At 38.5% G+C, this 24,869-nt stretch overlaps 1 protein-coding gene and 1 pseudogene across 1 annotated transcript in view; one reads left to right on the forward strand and one right to left on the reverse strand.

The window, feature by feature from the left end:
- LOC119523330 (ralBP1-associated Eps domain-containing protein 2-like) overlaps positions 1–24,231 on the forward strand; it is a 237,802-nt gene extending 213,571 nt beyond the window's left edge. Inside the window, exon 15 of the mRNA XM_037822099.1 lies at positions 24,039–24,231. Within this exon, the coding sequence (XP_037678027.1) occupies positions 24,039–24,214 (176 nt within the window). The 3' untranslated portion in view covers positions 24,215–24,231. The remainder of the gene's footprint in view (positions 1–24,038) is intronic.
- On the reverse strand, positions 10,706–12,254 carry LOC119523237 (annotated as a pseudogene).
- Positions 24,232–24,869: the final 638 nt, after the last annotated feature.

Genomic DNA, 24,869 nt, shown 5'->3' on the forward strand with positions numbered 1-24,869 from the left:
TTGTCAATCTTGTTGATCTTCTCAAAGAACCAACTTTTGGTGATATTTATCCTTTCTATTGTTTTTTTGTTCTCTATGTCATTTATTTCTGCTTTAATCCTTGTTATTTCTTTTCTTCTGCTTGGTTTAGGATTGGTTTGCTGTTCATTTTCTAGCTTCTTCAGTTGATCCATTAGTTCTTTGATTTTGGCTCTTTCTTCCTTTTTAATATATGCGTTTAGTGCTATAAATTTCCCCCTTAGCACTGCTTTTGCTGCATCCCATAGGTTTTGGTATGTTGTGTTCTCATTTTCATTCGTCTCTATATATTTAGCAATTTCTCTTGCTATTTCTTCTTTAACCCACTGATTGTTTAGGAGTGTGTTGTTTAACCTCCAGGTATTTGTGAATTTTCTAAGTCTCTGATGGTTATTGACTTCTAATTGTATTCCATTGTGGTCAGAGAATGTGCTTTGAATAATTTCAATCTTTTTAAATTTATTGAGGCTTGTTTTATGTCCCAGCATATGATCTATTCTGGAGAAAGTTCCGTGAGCACTAGAAAAGTATGTGTATCCTGGTGATTTGGGATGTAATGTCCTGTAGATGTCTGTTAAATCTAATTCATTTATCAGATTGTTTAGGTTTTCAATTTCCTTATTGGTCTTCTGTCTGGTTGATCTATCTATAGGAGAGAGTGATGTGTTGAAGTCTCCCACAATTATTGTGGAAACATCAATTGCTTCCTTTAGTTTTGCCAATGTTTCTCTCATGTATTTTGTGGCACCTTGATTGGGTGCATAGACATTTACGATTGTTATTTCTTCTTGCTGAATTGCCCCTTTTATTAGTATGTAGTGGCCTTCTTTGTCTCTCAAAACATCCCTGCATTTGAAGTCTATTTTATCTGAGATTAATATTGCTACACCTGCTTTCTTTTGGCTGTAGCTTGCATGAAATATTTTTTTCCATCCTTTCACTTTCAATTTCTTTGTGTCCCTGTGTCTAAGATGAGTCTCTTGTATGCAACATATTGATGGTTCATTTTTTTTGATCCATTCTGTGAATCTATATCTTTTAATTGGGGAGTTTAATCCATTTACATTCAACGTTAAAACCGTGAAGGCATTTCTTGAATCGGCCATCTTATCCTTTGGATTATGTTTGCCATATTTTTCCCTCTCTCTATTAATATCCTTTATTGTACCCATACCGAATCTCTTTAGTACTGAACCTTTCTCCAAGTCTCTCTGTCCTGTCTTTGTTTCTCTGTCTGTAGGGCTCCCTTGAGTATCTCCAGTAGGGCAGGTCTCTTATTAGCAAATTCTCTCAGCATTTCTTTGTCTGTGAAAAATTTAAGCTCTCCCTCAAATTTGAAGGAGAGCTTTGCTGGATAAAGTATTCTTGGCTGGAAATTCCTCTCTCTCAGAATTTTAAATATATCGTGCCATTGCCTTCTCGCCTCCATGGTGGCTGCTGAGTAGTCACTACTTAGTCTTATGCTGTTTCCTTTGTATGTGGTGAATTGCTTTTCTCTTGCTGCTTTCAGAACTTGCTCCTTCTCTTCTATGTTTGACAGTGTGATCAGTATATGTCTCGGAGTGGGTTTTTTTGGATTTATTCTATTTGGAGTTCGCTGAGCATTTATGATTTGTGTATTTATGTTGTTTAGAAGATTTGGGAAGTTTTCCCCAACAATTTCTTTGAATACTCTTCCTAGACCTTTACCCTTTTCTTCCCCTTCTGGGACACCAATGAGTCTTATATTTGGACGTTTCATATTATCTATCATATCCCTGAGGTCCATTTCGAGTTTTTCAATTTTTTTCCCCATTCTTTCTTTTATGCTTTCATTTTCCATTCTGTCATCTTCCAGGTCACTGATTCGTTGTTCAACTTCCTCTAGTCTTGTACTATGAGTGTCCAGAATCTTTTTAATTTGGTCAACAGTTTCTTTAATTTCCATAAGATCATCCATTTTTTTATTTAGTCTTGCAATGTCTTCTTTATGCTCTTCTAGGGTCTTCTTGATTTCCTTCATATCCCGTACTAGGGTCTCATTGTTCATCTTTAGTTCTTTGAGTAGCTGCTCTAGGTGTGTCTCTTCTGGTCTTTTGATTTGGGTGCTTGGGCTTGGGTTATCCATATCGTCTGGTTTTTTCATATGCTTTATAATTTTCTGTTGTTTTTGGCCTCGTGGCATTTGCTGTCCTTGATAGGGGTCTTTTAGGGTTTGTAGACCAGTTGAAGTCCTTATCTCTAATTTATCAGATCTACAGCTTCGTGGAGTACACTTTCTCTAACTAACCAGCAGGTGGCGTCCACGAGCCACCTGTTCTCCACAAGCCAGATCTCCCCTGCTTAGCCTTTTTGGTGAGTGGGGGAGTGAGTCTTGTGGGGCCCAATTGGTGTCCCAAGCTTGCGTGTGTAGTTGGTGTTGCCTGCCCTGTATGTGGGGCGTGTTTCTGGGCAGTCGGGGAGGGGGGGTGGCCCTAACAATCAAATCTCCCTGATGATCCTAGAGTTTTAAAGCTACTGCAATAGTCTAATCCTTCAGTTCAGTCCTGCCACAGTTTGTCTCTGCCACTGACCCACAAGTCTTTGGTATTGGCGTATGGCTCCTGAGACTTGCAAGTGGGCCCCTCTTCCAGGCTGTGCACCCCGGGTCCTCTTTTGAGGGATGACTGTGCTATGTCACAGGTGAGTGCCGTCCCCCCAGGGCAGTTCTGGGCTGCTGGGCTGTGTTGGGAGGCTCCCAGTCTGCTCAAATGATGGCTGAATGGGGCTCTGTTAATTCACACTGCTCCCCCTTCCCAGCTCTGGGACATTCAGCTGAGGTTGCAGGGAAGGCTAATGTCCACGCCCAGTTTTGTGGTGTGTGCTTGTTATTTGAAGCACTTCCGTCACACTGGGTTGTCTGGGGCAGCTCTGGGCTATGGGGCTGGCGATGGGCAGGAGTGTTTCCTGTCCACCAGGATGGTGGCTGTGAGCGGACACCCCCCTTTTCTTGGGAAGTTGTGTTGTTTAGTGAATTTTCTCAGCCACTGGATTATTGCCTTTTGTCTCAGAGCTCTCTTAGTTCTGCTCTTGACTTGACGTGCCCAAATTTCAATTCTTTGAAGCTTTCTGTATTGAGCTTCTTAGAGTAATTGTTTTAGAAAAAGCAAAAAGGATTTAAAAAAAAAAAAAAAACAAAAAAAAAAACAAAAAACAAAACGGCCCTCCTCAGAGATCTAATGGGTTATTGAAATGCTAATAGACAAAGCAACCAGGGCCATTAAGGAAAGGTGCCCTGGGCAGAGAGATCAGCCTTGCTTCGGGATTTGCATATGCGCCTCAAGGCCTGATCTCCGCCCTTCCCCTTTCTGTGTTCACCAGAACTCCAAAAATCCTCTGCTTTTACTTTGGAGCTTCTCGTGTTGTTTTCCTTCTATGCCCGTCTCCTCTCTGCTGGGCTGGCTGCTCTCAGAGTCTCTGGTGTCTGGCCTCAGTCTATCTATGGTTGGAGTTTGAATCAGTAGAATGAGTTTCCGATGAGAGCAGCCACTGCAATTCTCCCTTCTCCTTCCTGGAGCTGACAGCCCCTCCTCCCCCGGGACTGAGCCTGGCAGGGAGGGGCGCGGGTCCCCTGGCCGCAAAAACTTACAGATTTCGCTGATCTCAGCAGTTCCACGTTTTCATGAGTGTTGTATGAAGTATGCCCAAAGACAGATTGCTCTGTGGTGTCCAGTCCACGCAGTTCCTGGCTTTTTACCTACTTTCCTGGAGGAGTAACTAAAACATACAGCTCACCAGTCTGCCATCTTGCCCCGCCCAATGTGGGGTCTTTTATGCCTGGATTCCTTTAAGCTGTATAATGTTTTTGAGGTTTATCTGTGTTGTAGCATGAATCAGTATATCATTCCTGTTTATTGCTGAGTAGTATTCCCCTGCATGGCTCAACCATGTTTTGTTCATCAGTTTGTTCATCAGTTCATCAGTTTGATGGACGTATGGGTTGTTTCCACTTTGGGGCCATTATGAATAATGCTGCTGTTAACATTTGCGTGAAAGTCTTCGTGTGAGCATATATTTTCATTTCTCTTGACTAGATACCTAGTAGCAGAATTGCTGGATTGTATGGTAAATTTGTATTTAACTTTTTAAGAAACTGCCATACTGTTTATTAAAATGGCTCCACCAATTTAAGTTCCCATCAGCAATGTATGAGGGTTACCATTTCTTCACATCCTCACCAACACTTATTATTGTCTTTTTGATTTATAGCTATCCTAGTGGGTATGAAGTGGTATCTCATTGTGGTTTTGATTTGCATTTTCCTGATAAGCATCTTTTCACATGCTTATTGGCAACTCCTGTATCATCTTTGGTGAAATGTCTATTCAGATTGTCCATTTTTAAATTAGGCGTTCTTCACTTTATTATTGAGTTATTCTGGAGTTCTTTGTATGTTCTGGAAACAAGTTTCTTAACAAGATATCTTAATGATATCTTTGAAGTGTAAATGTTTTGAATTTTGATGAAGTATAATTTACCAATTTTTTCTTTTATGGTTCATGCTTTTGGTGTAATATCTAAGAAATCTTTGCCTCGCTCAAGATCTCAAAGGTTTTCTCCTATGTTTTCCCCTAAATTTTATAGTTTTAGTTCTTACATATAGATTTCTGATCTATTTTGGTTTAAATTTTGTATATGGGGTGAAATAAGGGTCCAAGTTCATCTTTCTATATGTGGATATCCAGTTGTCCCTGCACCATTTGTTGAAAAACATTCTCCTTTCCCTACTGAATTGCCTTGGCACTTTTGTTAAAACTCACTTGACCATAAAATGTAAGGGTTTATTTCTGGACTGAATTCTGTTCCATTCATCTATGTGTCTATCCTTATGCCAGTACCTTATGCCAGTATGCTTTGAATTTTTTTTTAAAGCAGGGGATTCATACATAGTCTTGTGAAGAGGTGACCACATGACCTAGAGGCCTAAATATTTGGTACAGTAGCACATTTTTAGTGTTGAACATGTTGTTTACCTTCCAATAGTAGGATGAGTTGAAATAGGTGGCTTGTAGTATATTCCAGAGCATCCTTTTAGTTCCTTGCAGCTGTACTACTTTCTCGTGTGCAGACCTTCAGATGTGCTTATTCCCTGGTTATATCTCTTCCTTATTGACCAGATAATATCTCTTCTTCAGCTGTTTATCCTCCATCCCAATGCACTTTACTGCTCTTTACCACTACCTGTTGTGTAGGTTCAAAGTGTGGTATTGATTACTGCCCCTAAGTAGCTTTGTGGCCTTGTTAAGTCATTTTACTTCTCTAGGCCTTAATCTCATCTGTAAAGTAAAAAAATTCAATTTGATCTCATTACCTTCCCAAACTCAGTTATTAATATTATCCCTGTTAAACAATTTCAAGATGTAAGTTCGACTCTTTTAATTGGTGAAAACATTTTGTTTTGTTTAAGGAAGAATTTAATGGGCTTGTATTTTTTGGTGGGGGAGGGGAAGGGATTGAGAAGATAAAGGGAGGTATTGTTGGAATGATACTCCTGATGAATGTTTTATATATATATATATATATATAAATATAATTTTATGTTTTATTATATATGCAGGTGTATATGACATACATACCCATCACTGTGTATCACTGGGTGTATAAGGTCATGTGTATAAGGTCACGTGTGCTTTTGTGACTAGAAAGGAGAGAAAGAAAGAACAATTCCTATTACAAAGAAATAACCATTTTTATTAACTTGCCAAGAACAGGAATGGTCCTTACCAGTGAAATAGTTGAAGCTTTTTTATGGCTAACTCCAGGTCCCACTGGCAGTCTCCTGTCAACATTGTTTTTTTCTTTGGCATATGAATGCTTTTATTTTCTCTGTAAAATATTCCTATTAGGGGAAATGGGAGCCCTTTCCCACAGCAGAAATTATTCCAGGTTTTACGCCTGCAAAGAATCTACTTTTCTGTTTCTTGAAGCTTTCACTTGCCACTTTATTTCCGTTCAATAAGTTGGAACACGTTTTCATTTTTTCATTGATTTGGGGCTTTCTAAAAATCTGAAGGAAATTAGTAAATAGACTGTAGTATATATGAATAATATTTTGCCTGGAAATTTCTGAGCTTAGTGAGGTAAGAGGATAAAAAAAAGTTAGAGGTTAGAGCTTTGGATGAAGATACCAGGAAGCTGAGATTCAGCAGACTGGTGTGAGAATACACATATTTTTTCTGTAAACTTAGGAAATTGTTTTAAACACTGCAAATTATTACTGTGTCTTTTGAATTTAGGATTAAGTGGCAGTTTTTTTTCCCCATGAAACTTTTAATCTGGTTTTCAGGATTTGGGTATTTATTCTTTTTCCCCTTGTCCTACATATAAAATTGGGGGGGGGGTTGACAAAGCCTTGTCCTGCCTTATCAACCTCAAGTCTTTAGGAATAAACATGCAGTTGCTTCACTAGTAGGATAGCTTTTCATGTATCCCCAAACAGTGTTCTCCCTACTCTTCTTACCTTCTTTTCTCTTCCAGGAAAGCAGCTGTTCCTATTAACAGGTACATTGTCATTATTTTCAAGTGCACCCTAGATTATTTAGTCAAAGTATTTTTTCAGTGTCACTTTGTATAAAGGTATAATTTTCCTTTTCTTTCCTTTTTTTCCTTTGTGATTGAGTAGACTTTATTGGGTAAAATATTTGAATAGCAATTTTAAGTCAAGAATGGGCTGAAATATTGTAAGAGAAAGTGTTTCACTAAATTCCAATTATTCAACCATTGTCTGAGAACTTACTAAATGTAAGGCAGTGTGTTTAGGTGCTGTGGGAGACAAAAAGATGAATTAGGTGTAAAATCGGTAGAATGAAGCTAGATTAATATCTACCATTAAAGGAAATGAACACAGAATAGTAAATGCAGGAAAGAGAATTTTCAGCAGCAACCTACCGAGGAAAGACACATGAGATAATAACAAAGAGTGGCAGCTGAGGAAAAACTTGAGGCTTTGGGGGCTCTCTCAACTCTGTTTGTTTATTTCCAGAAGCCATGTGTGTGAGAATACAAATCTTGAGAATTCTCACTGATATCCCTAAATCTGGAGCAAAGCAGAACAAGTGGTTATTCTTAGTTTTCCCCTCTCTTGCCTGTTGGTCAGTGGAAATGACTTCTGGAGAGAGAGGGAAGAAGCTGGGAAAGTGAATAATCACAGCTGATATCCTCTGGGGGAGGGAAAAGCCCAAGGTTCCTTGCTGAAATGAGGGGATAACTGAAATCTGTGAAATTCCTCCAAGGTCATTGATATACTCTAAGACTCAGGAGAATACACTCTACTAGAGGATTTTTTTGCAATGATTATTTTGGTATATTTACTTCCATATTTCTAAATAACATGTTTGTATTCCCTTCTTGAGGATTTTTCTGTTTCAGCATCATCCTACTCTCTTCTCTCAGCACTTTGCCCCTATCCCACCCTCCCAGTATAGTTATATTGTAATGTTGTCTAGATTAACACTTGGTGTTCATATTATTATTATTATGGCTATGTAAATGCTAAGCCAAATCATAAATTGATTATTTTTCTTACTTGCACAGACTTTTGTTTGCCTTGGAGTGAATAATCACTTGTTTCTTTTCAAAGTACTTGCCGCTGATTCAACTGTAGACTCCTTCAATTTCTAAAGTTCCTCTTAGGAAAATCTGTCCCAAAGTATTTGCACAGGTAACATTTCAAGGAATATGAGTAAGCAGTCAAAGGTTGCCAAATGTACTAGGAAATGGGGCACAATGAGAGAGGGCCAGCAGAAGCAAAAGACAGTAGGGAATACAAAACCTTTAGATATTAGAACTACCAGTCAAAGAATGTTATGTAAATATGTTTTATATGTTGAAAGAAAAGGGGATAAAATGAGTCAGCAGCCAAGAAATGATAAAACTGAAAAAAAAAAAAAAAAACGATTTTTAAAAGAACAAATAGAACTTCTCAAAGTGAAAAAAATTAATAATTAAAATCAATTCTAAGACTGGATTAACAGGACATTTAAGTACAGTTGAAAAGGGAATTGGTTAACTGAATAATAGATTTTTAAAAAAATTATCCAGAGCATAGCATAGTTAGACAAAGAGTTCCAGAAAGAGAGATGAAAGAAAATGGTGGAAAGATTGTATTTGAAGAATCACTGAGAATTTCCCAAAGCTAATGGAATACCACAAAGCCAAGGAATCCCAATGAAGCGCAACCAGGTTATGAAAGGAAAGGTGGGTGAAGTTGTATACATGCAGACACCGGGTAATGTCTGCCAAAACAAAGAGATCTTAAAAAGCCAAATAACTTGCTAAATAACTGATGAGACTGAGAGCTGATTTCTCAACAGCAATAATGGAAGCCAAAAGACAAATAAAATTATATCTTCATTGTATTAGGAGAAAATCCCTGTCAATCTAGAATTCTATACCCAATGAAATCATTTTTCAAGAATGAGGGCAAAATAAAGACTTTTCACTCAAATAAGCTGACTAAATTTACTACCAGTGGACTCTTAGTAAAAGCAAATTCTAAAGGATTAGCTTCCGATGGAAGGTAACATCAAAAAAGAAGTGACCATGGATATTTGGAATTTTTTAGATCTGAATGATAACATTATATATCAAAATTTGTAAGATTCTACTAAAGAGAGACTTGGAAGAAAATTTATAACCCTGAAGAAGAAAAGCTGGAAACTAATGAGATACACAACCAATTTAAGCTAAGAAAAGAACAATAAGATAAGCCAAAGAAAGTAAATGGAAGGAGATGAGCAGACGTAAATGAACTAGAAAGCAAGTATACAGTAGAGAGACTCAACAAAGTTAAAAGTTGGTTTTTTGAGAAGAGTTGTAAAACTAACATGTTAAAGAGATTAATGAAGGAAAAGTAAAGTGAAGACACAGACAGTATTAGAAAAGGGAAATGACAATTCTTGTGGAGCTTAAGATGACAGTAAGAGGGGTATGTACACCCTGAATGCCAAGAAATTGGAAATTTTAGACAAAATGAACAAATTTCTAGAAAAATACCATTTATCAGAACTGACTTAAGAATCAAGTGTGAATAGTCTCATAAGAATTAAAGAAAGGTAATCATTAATCAAAAACTTTGTTTCAAATAAAACTCCAGTCCCAGATGGCTTTACTGGCATGTTTTACCTGATATTCAAGAAAAATTATTTCCAATCTTATACATCCTATTCCAGATTATAGATTGAGGGAGTACTCTCTAGATGACTCAAGCATAACAAAGGACCAGATGAGAAAGGAAAATCACTTGTGAGTCTCACTCTTGAAAATAGTTGCAAAAATCCTAAACAAAATATTAGCCAACTAAATCTAGCAGGTATAAAAATCTGGCAACCTTGGGATTAACTTAGTGTCCCCCCGCCCCCCTCGGAAACTTCCTTTAATTTTTAGAAAGCATATGCAGTTCAGTATACCAACTGAGATTTTTCAAAATGTTAGCATGATTACAATGCATATTAACAGTAATATGTAAAACAGTAGAAACGGAAAATAAATGAGTAACCTCATACTATGAAAATGAAACAAGACAGTTTCGATATCTAAATGCAAAGTTGAAATAAACACAAAACATTTTTTCATAAAGCTAACTCAATTACAGACCCTAGGAGACTTTTGTAAAAAGTGAAATAGTAAAGGCACTATGTATTTCTTTCTTCTAACTCCACTTAGTAAAGAAATTTACCAATGAAACTTGGCACAAAAGAGTAATTATCATTAAGTGCATCACTTGGCTAAATATAATAAAAAGAAAATCAGCCACAATGCATTAGGGCAACACCTTCACATATATAGAAATAAAAATGCAATACCAGAGGAGTCAACCTAATTAGGAACTTTGCAGTATACATGGCTTTTTATTTTATTTTCTTTTTGTGTAACTCTTTATTTGCTTAGAATCTTCATATAATTTCAAAAACGTTTGCCTAAGTTAGCAAAAGGAGGTAAGGTTCTGAGAAAGGCAAATTCACGGATTCTGTAGGTAAAGATTTAAAATGAAGATTATCTTAAATAAACAACTAAAACATATTATAATAAGGTAGGACACTTATAGCACCTTGATATTAATGAATTACCTTTTAAAATCAGGGCTATTTTAAAATCACAGGTTTTAGTTCTGTGATTACTGCTCTTTCGAATAGTTTTCCTTTGGTATTAAAAAGTCATCTTTTTAAATAGCATTAACACTCCAAAGGAGCAATTTGAAAATTCATCTCATCTTTATCTTTACTATGTTTGGCCATTAATTTAAACCATTAATGAAAATATATTAGAAAATACAAGAGCATATATCACCCAGATAGCAACATGCAATTACTTTCCATTTGACTAATATAACTGGTGATTAAAATATATATACACACACACATTAGTTTGGTGCAAAATATTGGCTAAACACAATAATAATTTATGTACAGTAACAAAGAATGTAGGCCTTGGTAATAGAATTCTAACTAGATTTTTTAGTGTGTTAAATACAAAGGCTGGAGAAAAGACAAAAGCGGCTGGGAATATATTTCCTATTTCAATAACTTAAAATTTTTTATGTAAACTTTATTATATGTGCATTCCTGTCTTTTTCTGTAAATGCTTCAGTCTTTATTTTTTTTAAGTAAGATTGGCCACTCTATTCTAAATTTGCTGCAATGTCAAAATAGAGGAAAATGCGTGCATCGTATTAGTCGTCTTTAGCATTATATGCCACTTCTGCTACTTCTATATCCTATTCAGAATTTTCAGGTTCACTAAAACTTATGCATGGCATATTATCAACTCTAGGTTTGCCATCCAAGATAACTTGATCAGCCTCAAGTGTAGAGGACTCCATCTTTAGGATCTGTCCACCTTCTGTTTCTGACATGTGCAGTGATTCTTCAGTTTCTAAAGACAGTGTTCTGATTGTGTTTTCTAGGGTGTCTATATGAAGTTGCTTCTCACTGAGCAGTTTCTTCAGTGATTCTACCTCTTTTTGTTTTTCATTTAGTTCTTTCTGTAAATGGTAGTTCATTTTTTCTAAAGTTTCACAGAAAGCCCTGCTTTCTTCTAGGCTATCAAATGGACCTGGGCGGGGGGGCGTCATCCAGACTAAGAAATTCTCTCATTGCAAGGCAGTTAGCAATGTCCTTGTGAGCTACTAAATTTTGAAGAAACACTTGTAATCCTAATTGTCTATCTTCTAAGAAGTCAGCATTGTAATTTTTTTTTAATCTTCATTTTATTGAGATATATTCATATACCACGCAGTCATACAAAACAAATCGTACTTTCGATTGTTCACAGTACCATTACATAGTTGTACATTCATCACCAAAATCAATCCCTGACACCTTCATTAGCACACACACAAAAATAACAAGAATAATAATTAGAGTGAAAAAGAGCAATTGAAGTAAAAAAGAACACTGGGTACCTTTGTCTGTTTGTTTGTTTCCTTCCCCTATTTTTCTACTCATCCATCCATAAACTAGACAAACTGGAGTGTGGTCCTTATGGCTTTCCCAATCCCATTGTCACCCCTCATAAGCTACATTTTTATACAACTGTCTTCGAGATTCATGGGTTCTGGGTTGTAGTTTGATAGTTTCAGGTATCCACCACCAGCTACCCCAATTCTTTAGAACCTAAAAAGGGTTGTCTAAAGTGTGCGTAAGAGTGCCCACCAGAGTGACCTCTCGGCTCCTTTTGGAATCTCTCTGTCAGCATTGTAATTATCTTTAAACCAGCATTTTGGTGGAAGTGCTAATTGAAACCCTGGAAACATCTCCTTCAATTTGTCATTAAGCCTAAAGAAGTCAGTGTATCTTCTGAAAACTACCTAGCTTTCTTCTGAGGTTTTCTTTACTAGTATGTTATATACAGCAAGTTTAGCTCTTTCTTCCATCACTTCATAATCCAGTATAGTAGGTGTGGATGGTCTGTCTTCGCAGTTCACTGAGGATTTTGTTCTTCACTTTCTCTTGGTCTAGTCAAAAACTCTATGGAAGAATCTGTACCTGTAAATTTAATCCTAATAAGAGAATGCTATAGACAGATGAAGTACTGTCCATTTGATAAGACACATTTGTTTGTTTATAATTACCCATATTTGAATCTTCTAACTGGCCTTTGGAAGAGTTTGAGCTGGTTGAGATACTCCCCAAAGAAGAACTTCTTTGGTTTCTGTTGGTTGTAAAATTGGAAGCAGAGTTTCCTATGGGCATGGGAACTGGGACATAAGGAGTTGCCATCTTCTTTTGGCCTGTCAAACAAACCTGCACACTGCCGAGTCCAACCACTTAGAGAACACTAATATGCAATCCATATTTTCTTCTTAGGAATTCAGTATCTGAGCCCACTTTGCAATCCCATCCCAGTGTGCTTCCAAGTGACATTTTAAACCAGACCTTGCAAGGGTGTTTTAATATTAGGAAATCCATAATGTAATTCACCACATTAACAAATTAAAAGGAAAGCATCATGCCATCATCTAAATGGATAGAGATGCAACTTTGGTTAAAATTCAACAGCAAATTATCATGAGAAAAATCTCAAAATAAGAATAAATGGGAGCTTTCTTAATCTGTTAAAGGGTATCTATAACAAATTTATAGCAAGCACCATACTTAGCAGTGAAACATCAAAAGCTTTCTTTTGAGATAAGAGAAGACAGTCGTGTCCATTATCACCATTTTTTATTCCACATTATAGTAGATCTTGTAGCCTGGTAAATAAGGCCAAAAAAAGAAAAAAAATGAGAGAAAGAGGTAAAGGTACTAAGAGGAAGAAACAAAACTGCTATTAATATGTGTAGGTGATATAATCTTATCTAAAAATATCTTCAGAAACAGACCCATACTTAACTTTTACAAAAATAGGGTGTCTTTTAAAAAATTAAATAATAGTTAATAAAAGAAATTGATCAGGCATGAGTCTGGATCTAGCTACTATTTCTAGTAACCCCCTTGGGGTGGTAAGCTGGGACAGTCATAAGACTCACCTCGAGTTTTGTCCTGTCTCAGGGATTACTGTCTATGGTTGGCTGCTTTTCTAGTGTCTTGAAAACTGTTGTTTCGTTTACTTTGTCCATTCTTTTTTGTTTGTTTTTGGTTGTTTCAAATGGGAAGGTAAATCTGGTCTCTGTTACTCCATTTTAGCTGGAAGAAGAAGTCAGTAATTTTTTAATCAAAGGACTTATTCCTTGTTTAGTCCTCTTTTGTTAATAAAGGTTTATTTTAACACACACTTCATTCTGGTGCGATTGCTTGGCCTTTCTCTTAGATGCATGCAGAGATTTTTTTGTTTGTTTTACTTTGTTATTAAAGTAACTGGTAGTTTAAAGGTCCTATCTGTGAGGCCCCGTAGAGTAGGGGCCCTGAGATGGGTAATTCTTGAAGGCTTTCATCATTCTCTCCTGCTAGAGGCTTTGTATTGATGGCTATTTAGGGCTTCACCTTCTGGAGTTTGGACCCACTGGTATGTTTCATAAATTTTGATGAAAGACAGATTGAGAGAAATCATCAATGGGCCCGCATAGTTGAGACCATATCTGTTCACTGGCTCAGAAAGAAAGTGTATGTGACATTACTCTGAGTCACATTTGTGGAAAGCTTGGATCTCTTATAGCTTGTCTGATTCAGCTAGGGCAAATCTAAAATGATTTGCAAAAACTGTTTTATGTTCTTGGTACATTGCTCTGATTTATTTTTTTTTTTTTTTTTTTTTTTTTTTTTTTTTTTTTTAATCATCATTTTATTGAGATATATTCACATACCACGCAGTCATACAAAACAAATTGTACTTTCGATTGTTTACAGTACCATTACATAGTTGTACATTCATCACCTAAATCAATCCCTGACACCTTCATTAGCACACACACAAAAATAACAAGAATAATAATTAGAGTGAAAAAGAGCAATTGAAGTAAAAAAGAACACTGGGTACCTTTGTCTGTTTGTTTCCTTCCCCTACTTTTCTACACATCCATCCATAAACTAGACAAAGTGGTGTTTGGTCCTTATGGCTTTCCCAATCCCATTGTCACCCCTCATAAGCTACATTTTTATACAACTGTCTTCGAGATTCATGGGTTCTGGGTTGTAGTTTGATAGTTTCAGGTATCCACCACCAGCTACCCCAATTCTTTAGAACCTAAAAAGGGTTGTCTAAAGTGTGCATAAGAGTGCCCACCAGAGTGACCTCTCGGCTCCTTTTGGAATCTCTCTGCCACTGAAGCTTATTTCATTTCCTTTCACATCCCCCTTTTGGTCAAGAAGATGTTCTCCGTCCCACGGTGCCAGGTCTACATTCCTCCCTGGGAGTCATATTCCACGTTGCCAGGGAGATTCACTTCCCTGGGTGTCTGATCCCACGTAGGGGGGAGGGCAGTGATTTCACCTTTCAAGTTGGCTTAGCCAGAGAGAGAGGGCCACATCTGAGCAACAAAGAGGCATTCAGGAGGAGATTCTTAGGCACAAATACAGGGAGGCCTAGCCTCTCCTTTGCAGCAACCGTCTTCCCAAGGGTAAAACTTATGGTAGAGGGCTCAACCCATCAAACCACCAGTCCCCTATGTCTGTGGTCATGTTAGCAACCATGGAGGTGGGGTAGGCGAATACCCCTGCATTCTCCACAGGCTCCTCAAGGGGGCACTACATCTTTTTTTTTTTTTTTTTTTCCCTTGTTTGTCTTTTTTCTTTTTTTCTTTTTTTTTTTTTTTAACTTTCCCTTCTTTTTTCAAATCACCTGTATGAAAAAAAAAGTTAAAAAGAAAACAAACATACAATAAAAGAGCATTTCAAAGAGACCATAGCAAGGGAGTAAGAAAAAGACAACTAACCTAAGATAACTGCTTAACTTCCAACATGTTCCTACTTTACCCCAAGAAAGTTACATAATATAGCAACATTTCAGTGAACTTGTTCCTACTACAACCATCAGAAATTAACAGACCATAGTCATTTCTGGGCATCCCCAGAACGTTAAATAGCTTATCTGTTCTTCCTGGATTATTGTTCCCCCTTCCTTAATTGCTCTCTACTGCTAGTTCCCCTACATTCTACATTATAAACCATTTGTTTTACATTTTTCAAAGTTCACATTAGTGGTAGCATATAATATTTCTCTTTTTGTGCCTGGCTTATTTCGCTCAGCATTATGTCTTCAAGGTTCATCCATGTTGTCATATGTTTCACCAGATCGTTCCTTCTTACTGCCGCGTAGTATTCCATCGTGTGTATATACCACATTTTATTTATCCACTCATCTGTTGAAGGACATTTGGGTTGTTTCCATCTCTTGGCAATTGTGAATAATGCTGCTATGAACATTGGCGTGCAGATATCTGTTCGTGTCACTGCTTTCCGATCTTCCGGGTATATACCGAGGAGTGCAATCGCTGGATCGAATGGTAGCTCTATATCTAGTTTTCTAAGGAACTGCCAGACTGACTTCCAGAGTGGCTGAACCATTATACAGTCCCACCAACAATGAATAAGAGTTCCAATTTCTCCACATCCCCTCCAGCATTTGTAGTTTCCTGTTTGTTTAATGGCAGCCATTCTAACCGGTGTTAGATGGTATCTCATTGTGGTCTTAATTTGCATCTCTCTAATAGCTAGTGAAGCTGAACATTTTTTCATGTGTTTCTTGGTCATTTGTATTTCCTCTTCAGAGAACTGTCTTTTCATATCTTTTGCCCATTTTATAATTGGGCTGTCTGTACTATTGTCATTGAGTTGTAGGATTTCTTTGTATATGCAAGATATCAGTCTTTTGTCAGATACATGGTTTCCAAAAATTTTTTCCCATTGAGTTGGCTGCCTCTTTACCTTTTTGAGAAATTCCTTTGAGGTGCAGAAACTTCTAAGCTTGAGGAGTTCCCATTTATCTATTTTCTCTTTTGTTGCTTGTGCTTTGGGTGTAAAGTCTAGGAAGTGGCCTCCTAATACAAGGTCTTGAAGATGTTTTCCTACATTATCTTCTAGGAGTTTTATGGTACTTTCTTTTATATTGAGATCTTTGGTCCATTTTGAGTTAATTTTTGTGTAGGGGGTGAGGTAGGGGTCCTCTTTCATTCTTTTGGATATGGATATCCAACTCTCCCAGCCCCATTTGTTGAAAAGACCATTATGGCTCAGTTCGGTGACTTTGGGGGCCTTATCAAAGATCAGTCGGCCATAGATCTGAGGGTCTATCTCTGAATTCTCAATTCGATTCCATTGATCTATATGTCTATCTTTGTGCCAGTACCATGCTGTCTTGGCAACTGTGGCTTTATAATAAGCTTCAAAGTCAGGGAGTGTAAGTCCTCCCACTTCGTTTTTCTTTTTTAGAGTGTCTTTAGCAATTCGAGGCATCTTCCCTTTCCAAATAAATTTGATAACTAGCTTTTCCAAGTCTGCAAAGTAGGTTGTTGGAATTTTGATTGGGATTGCATTGAATCTGTAGATGAGTTTGGGTAGAATTGACATCTTAATGACATTTAGCCTTCCTATCCATGAACACGGAATATTTTTCCATCTTTTAAGGTCCCCTTCTATTTCTTTTAGTAGAGTTATGTAGTTTTCTTTGTATAGGTCTTTTACATCTTTGGTTAAGTTGATTCCTAGGTACTTGATTTTTTTAGTTGCTATTGAAAATGGTATCTTTTTCTTGAGTGTCTCTTCAGTTTGTTCATTTCTAGCATATAGAAACATTACTGACTTATGTGCATTAATCTTGTATCCCGCTACTTTGCTAAATTTGTTTATTAGCTCTAGTAGGTGTATCGTTGATTTCTCAGGGTTTTCTAGATATAAGATCATATCATCTGCAAACAATGACAGTTTTACTTCTTCTTTTCCAATTTGGATGCCTTTTATTTCTTTGTCTTGCCGGATTGCCCTGGCTAGCACTTCCAGCACAATGTTGAATAACAGTGGTGACAGCGGGCATCCTTGTCTTGTTCCTGATCTTAGAGGGAAGGCTTTCAGTCTCTCACCATTGAGTACTATGCTGGCTGTGGGTTTTTCATATATGCTCTTTATCATGTTGAGGAAGTTTCCTTCAATTCCTACCTTTTGAAGTGTTTTTATCAAAAAGGGATGTTGGATTTTGTCAAATGCTTTTTCAGCATCTATTGAGATGATCAATTGATTTTTCCCTTTCGAGTTTTTAATGTGTTGTAATACATTGATTGTTTTTCTGATGTTGAACCATCCTTGCATGCCTGGAATGAACCCCACTTGGTCATGGTGTATGATTTTTTTAATGTGTCTTTGGATTCGATTTGCAAGTATTTTGTTGAGGATTTTTGCATCTATATTCATTAGGGAGATTGGCCGGTAGTTTTCCTTTTTGTAGCATCTTTGCCTGGTTTTGGTATTAGATTGATGTTAGCTTCATAAAATGAGTTAGGTAGTGTTCCATTTTTTTCAATGTTTTGAAAGAGTTTGAGTAAGATTGGTGTCAGTTCTTTCTGGAAAGTTTGGTAGAATTCCCCTGTGAAGCCATCTGGCCCTGGGCATTTATTTGTGGGAAGATTTTTGATGACTGATTGGATCTCTTTGCTTGTGATGGGTTGGTTGAGGTCTTCTATTTCTTCTCTGGTCAGTCTAGGTTGTTCATATGTTTCCAGGAAATTGTCCATTTCTTCTACATTATCCAGTTTGTTGCCATACAGTTGTTCATAATATCCTCTTATAATTTTTTTAATTTCTTCAGGATCTGCAGTTATGTCACCTTTTTCATTCATTATTTTGTTTATATGGGTCTTCTCTCTTTTTGATTTTGTCAGTCTAGCTAGGGGCTTGTCAATCTTGTTGATCTTCTCAAAGAACCAACTTTTGGTGATATTTATCCTTTCTATTGTTTTTTTGTTCTCTATGTCATTTATTTCTGCTTTAATCCTTGTTATTTCTTTTCTTCTACTTGGTTTAGGATTGGTTTGCTGTTCATTTTCTAGCTTCTTCAGTTGATCCATTAGTTCTTTGATTTTGGCTCTTTCTTCCTTTTTAATATATGCGTTTAGTGCTATAAATTTCCCCCTTAGCACTGCTTTTGCTGCATCCCATAGGTTTTGGTATGTTGTGTTCTCATTTTCATTCGTCTCTATATATTTAGCAATTTCTCTTGCTATTTCTTCTTTAACCCACTGATTGTTTAGGAGTGTGTTGTTTAACCTCCAGGTATTTGTGAATTTTCTAAGTCTCTGATGGTTATTGACTTCTAATTGTATTCCATTGTGGTCAGAGAATGTGCTTTGAATAATTTCAATCTTTTTAAATTTATTGAGGCTTGTTTTATGTCCCAGCATATGATCTATTCTGGAGAAAGTTCCGTGAGCACTAGAAAAGTATGTGTATCCTGGTGATTTGGGATGTAATGTCCTGTAGATGTCTGTTAAATCTAATTCATTTATCAGATTGTTTAGGTTTTCAATTTCCTTATTGGTCTTCTGTCTGGTTGATCTATCTATAGGAGAGAGTGATGTGTTGAAGTCTCCCACAATTATTGTGGAAACATCAATTGCTTCCTTTAGTTTTGCCAATGTTTCTCTCATGTATTTTGTGGCACCTTGATTGGGTGCATAGACATTTACGATTGTTATTTCTTCTTGCTGAATTGCCCCTTTTATTAGTATGTAGTGGCCTTCTTTGTCTCTCAAAACATCCCTGCATTTGAAGTCTATTTTATCTGAGATTAATATTGCTACACCTGCTTTCTTTTGGCTGTAGCTTGCATGAAATATTTTTTCCATCCTTTCACTTTCAATTTCTTTGTGTCCCTGTGTCTAAGATGAGTCTCTTGTATGCAACATATTGATGGTTCATTTTTTTTGATCCATTCTGCGAATCTATATCTTTTAATTGGGGAGTTTAATCCATTTACATTCAACGTTAAAACTGTGAAGGCATTTCTTGAATCGGCCATCTTATCCTTTGGATTATGTTTGCCATATTTTTCCCTCTCTCTATTAATATCCTTTATTGTACCCATACCGAATCTCTTTAGTACTGAACCTTTCTCCAAGTCTCTCTGTCCTGTCTTTGTTTCTCTGTCTGTAGGGCTCCCTTTAGTATCTCCAGTAGGGCAGGTCTCTTGTTAGCAAATTCTCTCAGCATTTCTTTGTCTGTGAAAAATTTAAGCTCTCCCTCAAATTTGAAGGAGAGCTTTGCTGGATAAAGAATTCTTGGCTGGAAATTCCTCTCTCTCAGAATTTTAAATATATCGTGCCATTGCCTTCTCGCCTCCATGGTGGCTGCTGAGTAGTCACTACTTAGTCTTATGCTGTTTCCTTTGTATGTGGTGAATTGCTTTTCTCTTGCTGCTTTCAGAACTTGCTCCTTCTCTTCTATGTTTGACAGTGTGATCAGTATATGTCTCGGAGTGGGTTTTTTGGATTTATTCTATTTGGAGTTCGCTGAGCATTTATGATTTGTGTATTTATGTTGTTTAGAAGATTTGGGAAGTTTTCCCCAACAATTTCTTTGAATACTCTTCCTAGACCTTTACCCTTTTCTTCCCCTTCTGGGACACCAATGAGCCTTATATTCGGACGCTTCATATTATCTATCATATCCCTGAGGTCCATTTCGAGTTTTTCAATTTTTTTCCCCATTCTTTCTTTTATGCTTTCATTTTCCATTCTGTCATCTTCCAGGTCACTGATTCGTTGTTCAACTTCCTCTAGTCTTGTACTATGAGTGTCCAGAATCTTTTTAATTTGGTCAACAGTTTCTTTAATTTCCATAAGATCATCCATTTTTTTATTTAGTCTTGCAATGTCTTCTTTATGCTCTTCTAGGGTCTTCTTGATTTCCTTCATATCCCGTACTAGGGTCTCATTGTTCATCTTTAGTTCTTTGAGTAGCTGCTCTAGGTGTGTCTCTTCTGGTCTTTTGATTTGGGTGCTTGGGCTTGGGTTATCCATATCGTCTGGTTTTTTCATATGCTTTATAATTTTCTGTTGTTTTTGGCCTCGTGGCATTTGCTGTCCTTGATAGGGTTCTTTTAGGGTTTGTAGACCAGTTGAAGTCCTTATCTCTAATTTATCAACTCTACAGCTTCGTGGAGTACACTTTCTCTAACTAACCAGCAGGTGGCGTCCACGAGCCACCTGTTCTCCACAAGCCAGATCTCCCCTGCTTAGCCTTTTTGGTGAGTGGGGGAGTGAGTCTTGTGGGGCCCAATTGGTGTCCCAAGCTTGCGTGTGTAGTTGGTGTTGCCTGCCCTGTATGTGGGGCGTGTTTCTGGGCAGTCGGGGAGGGGGGGTGGCCCTAACAATCAAATCTCCCTGATGATCCTAGAGTTTTAAAGCTACTGCAATAGTCTAATCCTTCAGTTCAGTCCTGCCACAGTTTGTCTCTGCCACTGACCCACAAGTCTTTGGTATTGGCGTATGGCTCCTGAGACTTGCAAGTGGGCCCCTCTTCCAGGCTGTGCACCCCGGGGTCCTCTGTTGAGGGATGACTGTGCTATGTCACAGGTGAGTGCCGTCCCCCCAGGGCAGTTCTGGGCTGCTGGGCTGTGTTGGGAGGCTCCCAGTCTGCTCAAATGATGGCTGAATGGGGCTCTGTTAATTCACACTGCTCCCCCTTCCCAGCTCTGGGACATTCAGCTGAGGTTGCAGGGAAGGCTAATGTCCACGCCCAGTTTTGTGGTGTGTGCCTGTTATTTGAAGCACTTCCGTCACACTGGGTTGTCTGGGGCAGCTCTGGGCTATGGGGCTGGCGATGGGCAGGAGTGTTTCCTGTCCACCAGGATGGTGGCTGTGAGCGGACACCCCCCTTTTCTTGGGAAGTTGTGTTGTTTAGTGAATTTTCTCAGCCACTGGATTATTGCCTTTTGTCTCAGAGCTCTCTTATTTCTGCTCTTGACTTGACGTGCCCAAATTTCAATTCTTTGAAGCTTTCTGTATTGAGCTTCTTAGAGTAATTGTTTTAGAAAAAGCAAAAAGGATTTAAAAAAAAAAAAAAAAAAAAAAAAAAACGGCCCTCCTCAGAGATCTAATGGGTTATTGAAATGCTAATAGACAAAGCAACCAGGGCCATTAAGGAAAGGTGCCCTGGGCAGAGAGATCAGCCTTGGTTCGGGATTTGCATATGCGCCTCAAGGCCTGATCTCCGCCCTTCCCCTTTCTGTGTTCACCAGAACTCCAAAAATCCTCTGCTTTTACTTTGGAGCTTCTCGTGTTGTTTTCCTTCTATGCCCGTCTCCTCTCTGCTGGGCTGGCTGCTCTCAGAGTCTCTGGTGTCTGGCCTCAGTCTATCTATGGTTGGAGTTTGAATCAGTAGAATGAGTTTCCGATGAGAGCAGCCACTGCAATTCTCCCTTCTCCTTCCTGGAGCTGACAGCCCCTCCTCCCCCGGGACTGAGCCTGGCAGGGAGGGGCGCGGGTCCCCTGGCCGCAAAAACTTACAGATTTCGCTGATCTCAGCAGTTCCACGTTTTCATGAGTGTTGTATGAAGTATGCCCAAAGACAGATTGCTCTGTGGTGTCCAGTCCACGCAGTTCCTGGCTTTTTACCTACTTTCCTGGAGGAGTAACTAAAACATACAGCTCACCAGTCTGCCATCTTGCCCCGCCTCTCCTCTGATTTATTTTTAAGGCTCAGAAAATTGTCTAAGTATTACCATACTTACTTGTAAATAAACTGCATTAAGCTATGTAGTTACATAACTTTACAAAGAGTTTGTAAAGAATGTGGTTCAACTCGCTAAACTTATTTTTCTGTGAAAGATTTAATTATCCCTGATGATAGGAATCCGGGTGGTTAAAGGAAATTGGGATCCTTGAAGAATCCCTGAATGTTGGGTAGTCTATCACTTTTGGCCTCCCCCACCACTCTCAGACCCATTCAGAGTAACACTCACAGGATGGCAGAGCTGCCTTGTTTGGGTCCCTGTTTCCCTCGTTTCTGCATCAGTGTAATGGCTGAGAGCTAGGGAGAAGTGCACAGAAGCCAAAGGGCCCAGATTATTAGAAACTAAATAATTCACTTCAGAATAATGAGGTGTTGACTGCCTTTCCCATGCTGGCTTCCAGTCTTTTTGTCAAAGGGTGTCTGTTCCTTACTGTTTTACACTGTCTTAATCATAGCAGCCTACACACACACACACACACACACACACACACACACACACACACAGACACACTTGAGTTTTGGGGTGGAATGAAAATGAGAAAGGGATTAGTAATAGCCTGCACTCTTCCATTAACCCTTCAGATGGATTTTTTTTTTTTTTTTTTTTTTTTTGGAATATATGAAACAGTTTAAAGAATGAAGCAGATACATAAAGTGCATAAATGGGAAGATTTCTGGGACAAATTATTGCATTATCACAGATTTGACAGAACAATAGTCTACAATATTAACTATTTTAATTAAATCTGAAGTGTTTGCATTTATGTGTGCATGTGTGCACATGCGTGTGTGAAAGCCCAGAGAACAAAGAGGACAGAAAGAAAAGACACCCAAATCCCGTGCAGGCTTCCTCCCCTAGAAGGGACGGGGAGCAAGCAGACCACTGGGTGGGCTTCTCTTTGGTATGTCCATATTTCTGGATGGCTTGGGTTTTGATAATGGCAAATTATTTATGTATCATATTGCAAAATTATCTTGAAATTTAAAAATCTTCTTCTTTTCCTACAATGCCAAAGTTCTCTCCTGTTAGTGTATTTTGTCCCAGATATCATCAGAGTTCTGGAAATTTAATTAAGAGGACCAGGCACATGAAAATTCCCAGTTGCCGATCTTGACTCCCAAAGTCATGAACCTGCCTGTGACATGATCCCTGCCTTGGAAGGAAGGGCTGGAATGTGATGAGTGTGGAAGCTGGAGGAGATGCAGGAGCCCTAATCGGGTCCTGCTGTGAGGAGGTTCCCTACTCTCTCCTTGGCCACAGCCAGGCGATAAAATAGTGATGACGGCGAGGAGGAGGAGAGAAGAGTGCCGTCTCTGCTCATCCTATCCTACTCAGGCTTCCTGCCACAGTCTTTCAGACAAACTCTGTCTCGCTCCATCTCTTCTTCAATGAAGTTGTTAATCATTAATTTCTAATCATTGGTATCTCATCAGAAGCACTTTTCTATTGATTTGTTTATTTAAAAATCTAATAGCCCTTTGTTAAAGTATCATGCAAGAGTGCTAGTGAAAATGATGAATGTTTTTAAAAGTTATAATTTCTGCCTCTAGTTCTACTCCCTGAGAGGTTTTGGATACAGGCTGGTGCTATTAAACCAGAAGAGAGAGGATGCTCCACTTTTTTTTTTTTTTTTTTACTTTCGATTGTTTACAGTACCATTACATAGTGGTACATTCATCACCCAAATCAATCCCTGACACCTTCATTAGCACACACACAAAAATAACAAGAATAATAATTAGAGTGAAAAAGAGCAATTGAAGTAAAAAAGAACACTGGGTACCTTTGTCTGTTTGTTTCCTTCCCCTATTTTTCTACTCATCCATCCATAAACTAGACAAAGTGGAGTGTGGTCCTTATGGCTTTCCCAATCCCATTGTCACCCCTCATAAGCTACATTTTTATACAACTGTCTTCGAGATTCATGGGTTCTGGGTTGTAGTTTGATAGTTTCAGGTATCCACCACCAGCTACCCCAATTCTTTAGAACCTAAAAAGGGTTGTCTAAAGTGTGCATAAGAGTGCCCACCAGAGTGACCTCTCGGCTCCTTTTGGAATCTCTCTGCCACTGAAGCTTATTTCATTTCCTTTCACATCCCCCTTTTGGTCAAGAAGATGTTCTCCGTCCCACGATGCCAGGTCTACATTCCTCCCCGGGAGTCATATTCCACGTTGCCAGGGAGATTCACTCCCCTGGGTGTCTGATCCCACGTCGGGGGGAGGGCAGTGATTTCACCTTTCAAGTTGGCTTAGCTAGAGAGACAGGGCCACACCTTCAGATGGATTTTAAGAACTTAAAGCATATTAAATATTTTTGCTATTCCAAGTTAACAAGTGGAAGGGATTTTTTTTTGGTTTTGTTTTGTTTTGGGGTATCCTTAACAAATATGTGTTTTTCTTTTCAGCTTCTAAGTCAGGATTGTTGTCCCCACCACCTGCACTCCCTCCGAGACCTTGTCCATCACAGGTAGGAGACAAATTTGATTTTTGTAGGCTGTTTGCTAGTAGGGAAGCTGTCCTCACACTGCTTCTTGGGAAGGGTTGGCCTCCGCAGAACTGCTCACTCAGATTCCCAAGGTGACATCTAGATGAAGAATACAAAGAGTGGTTGTATTTCTTCTCATCCAGTCGACCCCCCATGCTCATGTGGAAAAGCCTGAGTTTCCTCAGTAAGCTACCAAGCAGCAGCATGCTAGTTCACTCATGGCTGTTGAGGCTTGTGTGTCATCTTGATAGAGAGGTGTTGTGGAAGGGTCCTCTATCCAACTTGGGGAGGGGGATGTAGTTTTTCTGTATAGTATATGCAGTCTGGGTGCCTGTATTTTCATCAGCATTTTAGGAGCTGTGTTAATTCTGCATGAAGTAAAAATGAATGGTCATCGATGGTGGGGTTAGTGCTATGGCTTTGGCCCGTAATGCCCTCTTTAGGATGGTCTTTTCCATCAGAAGAATCCACTGAAGCAGCAGGAGTGGGAGAGTGAGTGTGTCACAAAAATCTGTCTTGCCTGTAAATTAATTCTGCCTGATTTACATGTGCTACTATGGCCTTATTCATCAGCACTGTTTGAGGAGTTAAAATGAGAAGCAAGCCATAAATCCACGCAGATCCCTCTCTTCATTAACTGCTGCTGAGGAAACCATAATTCTTTAAAGATCCCTTGTGGCTTTCAGCAGAAAATGATGGGACATTTCTCTGTGAACAGTCCCTGTTTCTACCTTCTTGCTCTGGATGGTTC

The sequence above is a fragment of the Choloepus didactylus genome, chromosome X (assembly GCF_015220235.1).
Source record: "Choloepus didactylus isolate mChoDid1 chromosome X, mChoDid1.pri, whole genome shotgun sequence".
Classification (NCBI taxonomy): Eukaryota; Metazoa; Chordata; class Mammalia; order Pilosa; family Megalonychidae; genus Choloepus; species Choloepus didactylus.